Source organism: Ursus arctos, unplaced genomic scaffold, assembly GCF_023065955.2.
Source record: "Ursus arctos isolate Adak ecotype North America unplaced genomic scaffold, UrsArc2.0 scaffold_37, whole genome shotgun sequence".
Lineage (NCBI taxonomy): Eukaryota > Metazoa > Chordata > Mammalia > Carnivora > Ursidae > Ursus > Ursus arctos.
In genome coordinates, this window is record NW_026623053.1 from 12,864,640 (window position 1) to 12,880,858 (window position 16,219).

General features: G+C 34.3%; 1 protein-coding gene across 11 annotated transcripts in view; it reads left to right on the top strand.

Annotated features, from left to right (window-relative positions):
- NUBPL (NUBP iron-sulfur cluster assembly factor, mitochondrial) overlaps positions 1–16,219 on the top strand; it is a 357,232-nt gene that overhangs the window by 141,047 nt on the left and 199,966 nt on the right. For all 11 annotated transcript variants that reach the window (XR_008957222.1, XR_008957223.1, XR_008957224.1 and 8 more), the window contains 2 exons: positions 14,509–14,548; positions 14,639–14,729. Coding sequence is in view for 7 of the 11 variants with exons in the window: in XM_057306471.1 (XP_057162454.1) it covers positions 14,509–14,548; positions 14,639–14,729 (131 nt within the window). In the remaining 4 variants the exon portion in view is untranslated. The remainder of the gene's footprint in view (positions 1–14,508; positions 14,549–14,638; positions 14,730–16,219) is intronic.

Genomic DNA, 16,219 nt, shown 5'->3' on the forward strand with positions numbered 1-16,219 from the left:
TTTTACATGTTTTGTCCAGTTTTTTAAAGTACGTGTGTGTTGGGTGTTGGTGGTGGTGGTGATTAGGGGGTCAGTCCTGTTCCTGTTACCCTTTTATGGCCAGAAGCAAAGGTATATTCATAACTTTTACTTTTCCTTCTCCTATATACTCTCTAGGGCACTAAGAATGAGGATGAGTCTTTCATCTCTGCAGTCACTTTTGTTTTCATTGCACTTAAGTGCCTTAGCCTCTTGTATTAATCTGGGTTCTTCAGAAAACCAGAATCAAGAGATACAGATAGATACAAGGAATTGGCTTACATAGTTAGGGAGACTGAGAAGTCCCAAGACCTGCATTTAGCAAGCTGGAGACTCAGGAGAGCAGTTTGGTATAGTTCTAGTCTGAGTCCAAAGCCCTGAGAACCAAGAGAACCAATGGTATAAATTGCAGTCTGAATCTGAAGGCAGAAGACTAATGTCCCAGCTGACTGGCAGAGAGAACAAATTCTGCCTTATTCTGCCCTTTTGTTCTGTTCAGGTCTTCAGTGGCTTGGAAGAGGCCTACCCCCTTCGGGGAGGATAATCTGCTTTACTCAATCTTTTGACTCAAATGTTAATCGCATCCAGAAAGACCCTCACAGGTACACCCTGAATAATGATAAATCAGTTATCTGGGTACCCCATGATCAAATTGCCAGAATTAACCACCACACTACTGGATGTATGATCATGAATCTTGATAATGTGAAATACATTTTTAGTGGTCCCATTTCTTTCCACTGTAGAGATTATCCCTTCATTTTAGAATAACTTCGGTCTCATTTTGAGGATCTGTTTCCTGGGGCCACTTTCCAACAAAAAAACATAACATGGTCAGGATTATTTGAGATGGACTATTTACATTAGAAAGAATAACTGTTGAATAACAGTAAAACAATTACTACCTCCATCCTAAAGAGGGGAGGGGAGGAAGCATATCCAAATCTGGAAGGAGACAGTCCTGTAGAGATGTCTGCCTTGGGAGAAGCAGTGACTGACACTCAGTGGAGGGACCCAGCCAGCCCAAGACCACCCCACTGAGAGAAAAACCAGGATATCAAATACCCTGACCTCCCTCCCCTTCCTCTTTCTGCTCTGCTTTTGATGCAGACCATACAGTAATCCCCCAGGTCTGAGGACAGGGCGAACTGGAAGCCTGAGTGACAGATAATCAACAAAGACAGGGTTATAGTAGTTGCCCGGCCCTTTCCTTCAGAAACAGAGGTGTTTCAAGACACAATCCTAGAATTTGAAATGAGAGAAAAATCCATCTTATAGATTGTCATCACATGCACTGTCATGCATATAGTTACTCCTAAGTAGTATTCTGTGTATGCACTGGAGAATTGATGAAAGCAGGGAGGAAGAAATAATGTTATATTATCTAGATTCCATTAAATTCATCAGCAAATTGTGTTACAGATAAGGAGGGTAATATAAAAAACAAAGTTTGCCCAGAGTGGTAGGCTAAAATCTAGATATTCCGTAACCCACAATGTATTTGTGCATGAGAAAATTACCAGAAGAAAAGAGAGAATTACCAGAGGAAAGAGGAGAAAATATTGGTGTATATCAAAGTAGCTTATCCAACTCTGAAACATAATAGTGGCAATGATTTATATGTAAGCTGTATTTCTATGTCAGCTGTATGTTACATGCCTCTTCTACTTTTAACTTATTAATAGACATAAATAGGTAATTAATTCAGTCTTTCTGTAAGTCATTAAGAAGAACCGTGGTGGAAATGAGGCATTCCTTGTTATAAACAGAGACTGTAAACATTTAATTATCAACAAATTAGGAATATGAATTAAAATGGCTGCTGCTCTGTATCTTTAGCTGTGTGTGAAACTCTTGGTTTGTGGTATTATAAAATTTTGGAATCCACAGAAGTGTGATAGGTGGTGATCTGGCTTCTGCCTAAATACCTCCAGTGAGGGAGATTTTGCCATTTCATGACAGGTCTATATAATGTTATTATTTTGAACAATAATCTGCCTCCTTATAACTTTGACATGCTTTTACTAGTTTTGTCCTCATGAGAACCACCTAATCTATTTTCTTTTGATAACTTGTGAAATATTTGTACACCATGATGGCAGCCTTGTTTTTTCTCAGCCATGCAATTTCCAGCTTTCAGCTCTTTCTCCTATTAATATAGTTTTGAGTATGCTGGCCATTCTGGTTATTTTTCTGGTCATGAGTCACTTTGTCAGTATGCCACTTAATAAAGTTGCCCAAGTTTGAATATTATTTCTTGGCATATTCTGAAGTGATGTAATGAATGTATTTTTAATTACCCAGCACAAAATGGTGAGCAAGGCAATAAAGGGGAAAAGGGATAGAATCAGTTCTTTACACCTCTTTAGTTCTTTATGGTGTGCTTGCTCAACCCCCATAGTTAGGGAGGTAAGTAAGGAAACAATGGGGTTCATCAGATTTCTTTAATCTCTTATTTCCCTATTGATTGTCTGTGATTTTTTCCCCCAACATCTAAGTTCCTTAGCTCTAAGTAATCGACAAACTGCAATCACTGTGAGATACTTGAATTTACACTTGAAACTTCATTTAGGCTTACTCATTTTCAAAAACCCTCACAGTTTTGGCAATTTGGCTATTGTAATGTTTATGTTCCTTGTTTGCTATCTAATTTATTGCTAGTCATTGAAAATATGGACTGTTTCTTGGCCTTACTAAGATTGCTGATCATGGAACTTGTCTGGGTGTCATCAAGTAATAGAAAGAAAATCTATATTAGCTAACCTTCCAACTGTGTTTTATCTTCTGATCCCATATGCATTTGCATGATCTTAAGCCCCTTGCTTCTTCGGATATGTGTGTGGAAATAATACGGAACTTAAAACGAAACAGGTCTAGTCTCAAATCCTTCCTGCTTTTGCTGCTAGCTGTTTAACTTTGGGGAGCTTACTTGAGCTTTCTGATCTTAAACTACTTCATATGAAGTAGGACATATGAAGAGTTTGTATGTCATATAAAAACAACTTGTTCAAGGCCACAGCTAAGAAGTGGCTAATTTCTTACAATAAATAATATTTTACTGCACTACAAATGCCTGAGGGACCAATTATAGGGTATGCGGGTTTCCATCATTATCCATTTACTTTTGACTGTTTAGCTATTTAGAAAATTGTTTTGGTCATTGTATAAACATAAGTTTTGAGTACAAGTTATACTAACTGAGGGGAATATGGTATTTGGTTGGGGAGATAGGTTAGAACCATAAAAAAGATAACCAATCATACAGGATAACATTTGGTAAGTTAGATCCTAGAGAAGATCAGAAGAGGAGATGATTATGGAGAGCTGATTTGGAGGCTGCCAGGGAAGAAAGGGATATAGATAAGCGGGGAGAAAGCTGGGGATAGACTTCTAAACTGTAAAATGGAAATAGTACTTGCCTCATAGGATTGTTGTAAGGATTCAGTGAAAGACAGTATCTGTAAAGTATCTTCTGCATGCAGTGCTGCATGACATAAAAGGTAACTCCTATTGTGTTACTCTTCTAGAGTGAATGTAAGTGGTTCAGTCTGTCATCTTTTAAATTTTTCCTTCTCGGATGCCTGACTATTCCTTTAACTCAGAGATCATGCATTATTTTCATCTTAATAAGTATCAACTGGTTACCTGGAACATAATATGGAAAAAATTCTGAGTCCGTACCTGGTTTCAGCAGGAAAGAATGTGATCAGTTAGTGATTAGTTAATGATCACTTAATGATGCCAAGGCAGGTATAAAGTGAGCTCGAGGCCAGGAATGGTGGTATATGGTTTGTGGAAGTTAGAGCATGTAAATCATGTATTTACCATCTTTACCTAAAGTTCCATTTTCACCTATTTTTTTCTAGCTCTCCTTTAATTTGTTTCTGTTAAACTCTACAATATAAATTAGCAAGTTTTCAGAGGTAGGATATCAAGTTTATTCTCTATACTTCTAGTTAGTAGTATTTGTTGAGTGATTAGCTAAATGAAGAAGATTTTACCCCCATAGTAGACAGGAGTCTAAGATAATCACCCCTGCTCTAAACTATCCCTTATATAGTCTCTCATTTATAGTCTTTTTTTTTTTTTTTTGTGAGAGAGAGAGAGAGAAAGCATGCATATGCACGTGGGCAGGGACAGGGGACAGAGGGAGAGGGAATCTTAAACAGGCTCCACACCCCGTTTGGGGCTCAGTCTCACAACGCTGAGATCATGACCTGAGCCGAAATCAAGAGTCAAAGGCTTAACTGACTGAGCCACCCGGGTGCCCCTCCCATTTATATTTTACCGAGTAGATTCCATTAAAAATACTTGTATCTTCTACAAAGCTTAAGCTCTCAAAGTGGTTTACTTGTTTTAGGTTATTTTCCTAATGGAAACCACCACATGAGAAAATGAGTTTTGATTAAGGAAGGGACGATTTGGAAAAGAAAGGGACAGTTTCTTTTCTTGGGAAAGAGGTTGGATTTTAAGAAGGATACCTGGATGGCTTTCAGTTTTGAGATGAGTGGATGCCTGGGATGAGATAGTAAGGTTCCAAAAAGGGAATGTATGCTAAAGATAAATGAAATTTATTTTATTTTATTTTATTTTATGTTATGTTATTATTTTATTTTGGGGGAATTTATTTTTTAATTTAAATTCAATTAATTAATATATAATGTATTATTGGTTTCAGAGGCAGAGATATTGATTCATCAGTCTTATATAATACCCGGTGCTCACTACATCATGTGCCTTCTTTAATGTCCATCACTCAGTTACCCCATCCCCCCCATCCCTGTCCCCTCCAGCAACCTTCAGTTTGTTTCCTATGATTAAGAGTCTCTTACAGTTTGTCTCCCTTTCTGATTTTGTTTTTTCCTCTCTTTCCCTATGATCCTCTTTTTTTCTTAAATTCCACATATCGGTGAGATCATGTGATAATTGTCTTTCTCTGACTTATTTCGCTTAGCATAGTACCCTTTAGTTCCATCTATGCTGTTGCAAATGGCAAGATTTCATTTTTTTTTTTTGATGGCTGAGCAGTATTCCATTGTGTATATATATATACCCCATCTTCTTTATCTGTAATGAAAAAATTTTAAAAAGATTCATTTATTTATTTTAGAGAGAGAGAATGAGGGAGGGGCAGAGGAAGAGGGAGAGAATCTTCAAGCAGAATCCCCACTGAGCATGGAGCCCATCACAGGGCTCAGTCCCAGGATCCTGATATCATGACCTTAGCTGAAACCAAGAGCCAGTTGTTTAACTGACAGAGCCACCCAGGTGCCCTGAGAAAAGAAATTTTAATATTAAAAGTGATAGGTGTAAAATTGGAAAAACATTGAAGCATTTTCTCTGTAGTCTTCTTGTTCCCTTCTTGAATGTTCTAGATCCCCTTCCTTTCCACTTTTAGATCCACTATTATTATACTGCCTTTAGGTTGTCCAGATTGGCATTTGAGTTTTGATCCATTCCATTTTCCTATCTTTACTCATCTTCTCTCTAAATCCTTTTCTTCCAGTAAACAAATAGGGTATTCTAAACCTTTTCTGGGTACTAACTTGGTGTAACTACTTAGTCAAACCCAGCCACTTGGAGTTCTCCTGAAAGAATAAGATGCAACTTCTTTCTTGCATCTCATTTCTCATGAGGAAGGATCTTGGTTTTAGAAAGAAAAGAAGGAATAGAAAGGTAGATGGTGAGAAAGTGAAATTGTAAACCTTGTACTGGGTGTCCTTTTTCTACTTTCTGAAGGTTTTTGTACCTTTGAATGTCTTGTCATTAATATGTGGATAAAAGCTTGTTTTCATAAAACTATTTTCTTTATCTACTTTAAGTATTCTTTAAAATTCGTGAAATGAAGGTGTATATTCTCTGTCCTCATTTAAAAAATGGATTTAATGCCTCTATTATGTGATTTCAACTTATAATTTTTTTTAGACATATATTCCTGAACCTTGCTGTTCAGCTGTATTTAAAACTCTTCTTTTATTTTTGGAACCAGGGAACAGAATAAAAGGTACAGAGATTTTTCAGGCTTATTGGTAATACCAAGTTAAGTGGGAATGTCTACTATTTAGGTGATTCATGAACAGTGGGATCCCTACAAAAAGAAAATCTGATTCTAGATGAGAGTTATCCTTGGAACATTTAACAATTTCAACTTTAATAGAAAGATTTAAAATAGTCTTTCTTATGCTTATTTCCTTTTTACCTAGCTCTTTAGTTTGACATGGTCACAATGTCTTTTCTAGCTTGACAATTAATTTATGATGTAAAAGTAGTCCCTAAACTTGTTTGAAATCCACTGGTGACATAAAATCCATTAATTAAATTCATACCTGTTAGCAATGATAGAACTGTTGTAATAGAGTGAGGAGTATGTGGCATACTGCCATTCATTTTGTGAATGGCATTATGGTAATTGAAATGGTTTGACTTGGAGTAAGAATCTTTTGTGCTTCAATGTATGATCTATCATGAAGATAGGAGGAAGTAGGAAATAATGATCTGTATCATGATAACTTCAGCTAATGGCGGTCTCTTCAAAAAACTGTTACAGGACAGTGGATTCCAAAGTTTCAATGTAAACTTTAAACTACTAGTACTTTGTTTAAGTTTATGTGTAGGAACGCTGTACACATTTTTTAAAAATAAAATTTTAGGGCAAATAAACTAATTGGTTTTAGTTTCCAGTTTTGTGAAAAGGCTTTGGACTGTCCCAGTGTCTTAGTTTGTTCAGGCTTCTATAACAAAAATCCCCAAGGCTGGTGGCTTAAACTACAAACATTTATTTCTCACACGTTTGGAGGCTAGAAAGTTCAAGATCAAGATGCTAGCAGCTTTGATATCTGGTGAAGACCTGCTTACTGGTTCATAGACAGCTGTCTTCTCACTCTGTCCTCTAATGGCAGACAGGGCAAGGGAGCTCTCCATCGAGTATTTTTATAAGGGTACTAAGCCCATTCACAAGAGTTCGGCCCTCATGACCTAATAATCACTCTACCATCACATTGGGGGTTAGGATTTCAACATATATATTTTGGTGGGAACACAACATTCAGTCCATAACACATAGATTAAATTTCCAGTTTTAGTTTGAACTTAAAGCCATGTTTTGAACAGGCTCAAACTACTCAAACTACTTAGATCATCTATTTCAAATGGAGGATTAGGTGAATGTTATCCATATTCTCCTATTTTATTTTGGTGTAATCTTCTCTATGTTACACTAAAAACAAGTGCAGTGCCATTGCTATTGCAGGCTTTAGCCAATCCACTAAAACAAGAGAAAGAAGTAAGAGTTATTAATAGTGGAAAGGAAAAGGCAAAATATGGTTGTCCACCTAGAAAATTTAAAGGAAATTATTAGAAAACTATTTGAAAAATAGTGAGAGTTCTGGAAGATACTAGAGGGGATATAAGATCACTAAAAATCAGTAGCTTTCCACTTCTAGTACTGGTAATATGGCAAACTAGATATTCAGAAAAACTCTTCCTGAAATAGAATACCTTAAAATATTACATGGAATATTAACAAAAACTGCTTTTCAGTATATGTCTGAGATAGTAGGAAAGGAAGGGAATTTCTCAGAACTCAGAAATAACAAAATGTAACCCAGTTGGTGTAAGTGGGCAATGGAATTGATATTTACCAGGTATTATCTGCTGATTCTTGGTGTTTTAGGGACTATATTTTATGAGACTTTCTATGAAGGAATGGAGACAAAGTTTGGCACCCAGGGCAGGAGAAAGTTCAATGGAGAATCGACATGTAAGAGCTGGGCACCCAAAGGATGCCATCCTTAAGTGACCAATGAAATAAATCTTCCCTACATTAGTGATTATTGGGAATATGTGTTGGATTTGTCCTTGGCTCTAAGTAGAGTGGGAAAAAAAATGGTCAGATTAAAGATTAGGCACAACTGAAGAGAAAATTAATTAACTGGAATATAGAGGAAAAGAAGGTACTCAGAATATAGTACATAGAGAAGAACTGGAAAACAAATGAAAGTTTGAGAGACATGAGGATAGCAGAAGGTCCAACACAGGTCTAATCATTGTTCTAGAAGAAGATAATGGAAAAACTAACAGAGGCACTATTTAAGGAGATAATGGCTGAGAATTTTCTAAGAGAACTAAAATTCGGGAAAACTGGCTTATGAGTTGGTTTGGGAGGGACAGTTATTGGATTTGAAAAATCAAAGAGGAAGTAGATAGAAGTATTGCTTAACTTTACACTTTAAATATGTTTTTTAAAAAATACTAGATAATCATTATAAGAGTAGAAATAGACTATATGATTTCTATTCTAAAAGAGGAAAAAATGTAATGAGGGGAAGAATCTAAAAAAAATAAGACTACTAAAAAAAAGTGAGGCAAAGAGAAAGTACAGAGTAGAATGGTAGATATGAGTACAAATATATCAGCAATATAAATTTAAATATTACACAACTTACCAGCTAAACTGTAATATTGTTAAGTCAAGAGAAAAAAAGTAAAACCAAAACCCAGATAGATTAAAGCTATTTACAAGAGATATTACCTAAAACATAAAAATATACATAGGTTAAAAGTTAAAGGTTTGGAAATACATAAAACAGATGAAATGAAAGTAGGTATAGTTATGTTAGTATCAGACAAAATAGACTTTAAAGCAAACGTATTACTGAAAGTAAAGGATTACTACCTATAAACAAGCCTGATCTAATGGCTATAAATAAAATTTTCTTTTCAAGCACACCTAGAACATTTACAAAAATTGATTATGGAACAGGCCATGAAGCAAGTGTCAGTGAATTTCAAAGATTGGTATCATTCAGACTACACTCTTTAACTACCACACAATTGATTTAGAAAGTTTATAACAAAATAACTAAAAACATCTACACATTTGGAAATTAAAAACAATTTCTAAATAACCCATGGTTGAAAGGAGAAATAATGAGAATGAAAACTTGTGGGATAAAGCTAAAATAATATTTAGAGATAAATAGTCTTCAGTATTTATATTTATGAAAGAAGAAAGACTGAAAATAAATGAGCTGTTTAACTTAAGAAGTTAGAACAATGCAGTAAACCCAAAGAAAGTAGAAGGAAGGAAGTGATTAAGAGCAGAAGTTAATGAACTTGAAAACAAAGATACAGTAAAGAACCAAGAGAACCAAAAATTGGTTTTTTGAAGACTTATAAATTAGACAATGCCTGGCAAGGTAGAATTAAAAAGTAAAGGGAGAGAAGACCTATAAATATATTGGAAATAAAAAAAGGGACCCAAATAAGTATAACCATGGGTTTCAAATATGAGAAGATGTTTGGACAACTTTATGCTAATACATCTGAAAATTTTGTTGAGATGGGGAATCTCTAGAAAAATGGATATCACTAAACCAGATTGAGGAAGGAATAGAACATCTAGATTATTCCATACCTACTAAGAAATGGAATCAGTAGTTAAAAATCTTAACCATGGAAATAGGTCAGTATTCAAGAAATAATTCCAATCTTATATACAAATTCATTCATGGAATAGAAAAATATATAATACTTCCCAGTTTAGTTTATGAAGCTAGTAAAACCTTAGTAGGATAGAATTTCTGAAAAGGGAAAATTATAGGCCAGTTTCCCTAATTAACGTATGTAAAAAATCTTAAGCCAATATTAGCAAGCCGTTTAGCATTGTATAAAATAACTATGTTGTGATTAAATTGGGTTTAATCCAGGGAAGCAAGTTTGGTTCAACATTAGGAAAAAAAATTGTTAATGTAACTTACCATTTTAGTAGGTTAAAGGAGAAAAAGTAGGGGCGCCTTGGTAGCGCAGTCGTTAAAGCGTCTGCCTTCGGCTCAGGGCGTGATCCTGGTGTTCCGGGATCGAGTCCCACATCAGGCTCCTCCGCTATGAGCCTGCTTCTTCCTCTCCCACTCCCCCTGCTGTGTTCCCTCTCTCGCTGGCTGTCTCTCTGTCACATAAATAAATAAAATCTTTAAAAAAAAAAAAAAAAAAGGAGAAAAAGTATATGATAATTCAGAAAGATGCTGGGAAGGCATTCTATAAAACCAAATAACCATTTATATCAATACTCTTCTTGAACTAGGACTGAAAGGGAATTTCATTTAACCTGATTTATAAAAAATACATAGCAAGAATCATATTCACTGTTAACTGTTAAAAGCATTTCATTTAAAATTAGGAATGAGACAAGGAGTCTTCGTATCACAGATTTTATTTAACATTATATAGGTACTCCTCATCTGCAAATATATCCAAACACATAGTGACAATAATGAATGAGGAATTGAATAAAAGAAGCAAACTGTCATTATTTGTAGAAAATATCATTCTTAATATAAAAATTTTTTAAAAACTTTATCTAAATGAATAAAGGAATTTAGCAGGGTGGCTAGATATAAGAATAATATATGGGAAAATTAAATTTCTATATACTAGCAATAATGAGTTAGAAAATGCAATTTCAAAAAAGATACAAATAGCTTAAGAAATACAGGGCACCTGGGGACAAATCTAACAAAAGTGTATGAATTTTATGTGGAAAAAAATTGTAAAACTTTATTGAAAGATTTTAAAGTGTATATAAATGGAAAAACAAGATGTTCATGGATAGGAATACAGAATTTTATAAAGATGTCAATTTTTTCTAATAGTCTCACAAATTTAGTCAAACTTCCATTTGTGGGAAGTGACCAAGTTGAATATACAGTTTATAAAGATGAGCAAAAGGCTGCGAATAGGCAAGCCACTCCTGAAGAGAGAGAACCAGGTAGAGGATTTACTCTGCCAGCGAGCAGAACTTACTGTAAAGGTATATAACATGTACTCTGTTGTGGAACTGAGTGAATAGAGATCCCAGAAACACACTTACACATATATGGAAACCTGATTTATGACAAAGCTGGCATTACAGATTATTGACGGTAGGACAATTTATTATCCACATGGAAATAAAAAGAAAATGGATCCTTACAAGGTACACAGAAATTAATTTCAAATGGTTTAAGGACTTAAATATGAACTGTAAAACTATAAAGGGTTTAGAAGACAATATAAGAGAATATCTCAATGACAATATTTAGGGAAGGCTTTCTTCAACAAGAAAAAGGGTATACCATAAAGGAAAAATTAATTTATTTGATTACATAAAAAATAAGAACTTCTAGGGGTGCCTGGCTGGCTCAGTCAGTAGAGCATGTGACTCTTGATCTTGGGGTTGTAAATTTGAGCCCCACATTGGGTATAGAGATTACTTAAAAATAAAAAAAATAAAAACAAATTAAAAATATAAAATATAAAAATATATAAAAATTATTTAAAAAGTAAGAACTTCTGTTATTCTAAAGACACTATAAAGAGTTCATCAGAGTCTTGTTCAAGATAATGAACATGCATGCCTAGTGCTTTTGATTAATGTATTTGATACTTATACAACTGGAACATAGTTTAGGAACAAATTACTAGGAAATACATAGAAAATGAAGGAAACACATAAATGCACCACAAAGATCTCCCTACCACCAATTCAGGGAAACAAAGAAAAAATAATCATATTGTATGCTACATTGCTCAGCTGTTAGTAACCTTTACATGATTATCTAATAAAAATGGTGGTATAATGACATTGAAAGGATGAGTGCATGAAAAGTGTGCCTGTGTTAATGAAAAAAGAACTATATCCTATAATATTTTGTGAGATAACTGAAAACTGTGAAACTTTGAATAAGGTTCACAGATTAATTAACCATACTATATCAGTGTTAATTTCCTGGTTGTGGTAATTGTACTTCGGTTATTTAAGATGTTAACATTATGGAAAGCTAGGTAAAGGGTATATGAGTAGTCTGTACTGTTTTTGCAACTTTCTATAAGCCTAAGATTAATTCAAAATAAGAAGTTAAAAAAATCAATTGTGTTGAGAGTTATTGGCTCTGGGGAGTAAGAATAGGAGAAGTTTATAGGATATTGATTTTCAGGAACCATTTTATAGTACAACTTGACTATTTAAAAAAATATATCTTATTTGAGTTCAATTTAGGTAACACATACTGTATTATTATTATTTGTTTGTGGGTTGGGTTTTTTGTTTTTTGGGGTTTTTTTTGATGGTAGCTGTCCTAATAGGTGTGAGGTGGTTTCTTATTGTAATTTTGATACACATTTCCCTAATGATCGGTGATATTGAACATTTTTCTGTGTGCTTTTTGGCCATTTGTATATCTTCCTTGAAGAAATGTCTCTTTACTTCCTTTGCCGATTTTGAATTAGGTTTCGTTTTTTGTTTTTGTTGTTGAGTTTTAAGATTTAATATGTTCTGGGTATGAATTCCTGATAAGATATATGATTTATAGATTTTTTTCTCATTTTGTGGCTTGCTTTTTCACTTGCTGATACTGTCTTTGATGCACAACATTTAAAAATTTTCATCAAGTCCAGGGATACCCTGGTGGCTCAGTCATTTAAACATCTGCCTTTGGCTTGGGTCATGATCTCGGAGTCCTGGGATCCAGTCCCACATCGTGCTCCTTGCTCACCAGGGAGACTGCTTCTCCCTCTGCTTACCACTCCCCCTGCTTGTGCTTTCTCTCTCTCTCATTCTGACAAATAAGTAAATTAAAAAAACTTTAAATAAAAAATTTTTTGTCATTAATTTCAATTTGTCTATTACTTTTGTTGCCTGTGCTTTTGATGTTATACCCAAGAAATCATTGCTAAATCCAATGACATGCTCTATGTTTTTTTCTAAGAGTCTTATAGTTTTACCTCTTACATTTAGGTCTTTGGCCCATTTTGATTTAATTTTTATGTATGTAATTGTCTAACTTCATTCTTTTGCATATGGATATCCAGTTTTCTCAGCACCAGTTGTTGAAAAGATTGTCCTTTCCCCATCAAATAATCTTGGCTCCCCATCAAAAACCATTTGACTGTATATGTGATGGTTTTATTTCTAGTCTCTCTATTCTATTCCATTGGTCTGTTTATCTGTCTTTATGCCAGTATCTCACTGATTTGTTTACTGTAGCTTTGTAATAAATTTTGAAATCAGGAGGTGTGAATACTCAAGCTTTGTTCTTCTTTTCTAGATTGATTTGCCTATTTGGGATCCTTTCAGATTTCATATGAATTTTAGGATGGATTTTTTATTTCTGCAAACAATGTCATTGGAATTTTGATAAGGTTGCATTGCATCAGTAGATTGCTTTGGGCAGTATTGACAATATTAAGTCTTCCAGTCAGTGAACATGATATGTGTTTCCTTTTACTTATATCTTCTCTGATTTTTTCAGCAATGTTTAAGGTTTGCATTGTACAAATCTTTCACCTCCTTGGTGACATTAATTCCCAAGTATTTGATTCTTTTTGATGCTGTTATAAATGGGAATGTTTTTGTAGTTTTCTTTTCAGATTATTTATCGTTTGTGTATAGAAATGCAATGGATTTTTATGTGTTGACTTTGTATCCTGCTACTTTGCTGAGTTCATTTATTAGCTCTAATAGTTTTTTGTGGAATCTTAAATGTTTTCTATATATAAGATCATATCTGTGAGAAGAGAAAACTTGATTTTTTTCTTTTCCAGTTTGAATGCTGTTCGTTTCTTTTTCTTGTCTAATTGCTCTGGCTCTTTCGGTATTATGTTGAATAAAAGTGGCAGAAGTGGGCATCCTTGTCTTGTTCCTGATCTTAGAGGAAAAACTTTGTCTTTTTCCATTGAGTATGATGTTTGCTGTGGGTTTTTCATATAATGCTTTTACTATGTTGAGATAAAAAATAGAGTTTTTCTACTCTTGGATTTTTATGCTTTACAAATTCTTCAAGTAAGGGAGAAAGAAATATGGAGAACTTATTAGATGCATGTGTGCGTATTTGTATGTGTACTTGTCATGTATGTGCATACTAGATAAACATAAGTATGTAATTTATGTGTCTGCATATGAATAAAATTGGTGGATAAAATTACTTATTGAGGCTATTTTTTAGAGACACTTAAAAATTATAGATGGATTGTTTCTTCTTTCTTTTTTTTAAAGATTTTATTTATTTGAGAGAGAGGGAGATAGCGGGAGAGAGTATGAGCAGTGGGTTTGGGGGAGAGGTGGCAAAGGGAGAGGGAGAAGCAGGCTTCCTGCTTGACAGGGAACCCTGCTTGATCCCAGAACCCTGAGATCATGACTTGAGCCAAAGGCAGATGGTTAACCGACTGTGGCACCCAGACACCCCTAGACGGATTGTTTCTTAAAACTATATTCCAACTATTTATAGATGTGCATCTATTGGAAGTATTGGTTGTATGTTTGGTATAATGTTTAAACTGTTGGAGATTGAGGTGAATCATTTGAAAGTTAAACAGCAGCAGTATGAGTAGCCATTTGTATTTTTAATTTGACACTTTTTTTTGGTTAATTTGACACTTTTTGATAAGAAAGTAAGTCAGTATGTTTATATATTCTAAAACAGATGGTTTTTTTGTTTTTTGTTTTTTAAATTTCAGGCAACCTAATGAGGCCTCTTTTGAATTATGGTATTGCTTGGTAAGTATATCTTTTTTACTTTATGCTACTTTTCAGAATAATATTGATTAATGTATGTAAATTAGTTGTATTTTTGGTTTACTATTGCAGTATGTCTATGGGCTTCCTGGTTGAGGAGACTGCACCAGTTGTTTGGAGAGGCCTTATGGTAATGTCAGCTATTGAGAAACTGTTGAGGCAGGTAAGAAAATTGCATTGAGTATCATTTTATTATTGGCACACTGTGGTTAATGCATTTGCTGATTAGAGAGTTGTTAAAATTTGCAGTCAGGTTTGAGATGTTTTGCAAAAGAATCCAGCAGTAGACTGAATATATAATGAGTTCTGTGGTGCCAAGACCAATTTCACTGGTCTGTGATTTAATCTTCCCCATTGCTTACGAAAACTGGAAATCCTAATGTCTTGTTTTATATTGTTCTTTTGCTTTGTTGAGTCTGTAGTGAGATGAAGAAATCTATCTTATAAGAATCTGCCTTCTTTAAATTTATGGTTAATCTCATTATGGCCAATATTGAATTATAAGGGCAGTGTAGAAGTTCTTGGATATAAAAAAAATTACATAAATCATGCTCATTTTAAAATTGCTTTAGAACAAAATGAAATTCTGTTTTATTTTGAGTATATCTGGCTCTATATTTATGTATATAATATCTGTCCAATCAACTTAAATTTATCCTTAAGGAAGAGAACAGTTGATTGGATAACCTAAAAATATCAGATGGGCTGTCTGTTATTTATAGAAATAATTTTAATTTTTTTCTAGTAGCTGTGAATTTACAGTTAATTATGTTCTAGGTAAATACCAGAAGTAATTTGTATTTTCTCTACCATTTACAGCAATTACCCCTTATGTATTCAGATTTCACTTTGGGTCAGGCATAGGTTGATAATTCTAATCATGGATATTTCTATATTCATTTCTGTTTGCAAGAGTTGGTAGATGAAATGTGTCTTGAACTCTGAAACTCTTCTTTTTTTCATTGTCACATCTTGTCTTCCTTCTGCTGCTTGAGTTCTAATAAATGTTCTCTTTGATCTCTGGTCCCAGAATCCTCCTACTTTTCTAGTGCAGTCAAGTCTCTCAGCTGCATTTCCTCCTTTTTATACTTAGATTCCATAGTTGGCTATTTCAGTTATACTCCCAACAATACTCCTTCTTTTCCAATTCCTTTGTGACCTGATCTTTGTCCTTTATTTGTGTGGATTAACCCAGCCTCTTTTTTTTTTTTTTTTAAAGGATATTCTAAAACCGTCTTTATTCAGTTTATATTTAAAGTTAGAGTCAGTAGAAATTTAGAAACACCAAAAGGAAAATTCTGATTTTGTCAACAGAATATTTTAAGTTCTCATTTTTCCCCTCTGTTAGTGTTGTAATTTTCAACAGGAAATGATTCAGATTTTCTCCTAAGCCTTATGGATGGCCACAAGAAGATGGAAATACTTCTGCTTTCCACAGTGATCAGAGACTTAGAGACCCAAGTCAGTGATAAGAGACACAGAGATTTAGCTAAATGTTGATGCTCCTCTCTGAGGGATGCAGGATCCTGCCTTTAAGTATTCTTTTTGAGTATTAAGTTCCATTTAAACCTCAGATTGCAACAGGTGATGAAAACATCTCTGCAAAGGAACCCCTGAATGTGGAAGAGAGAGACCCAGTGTGCACAGACCCTC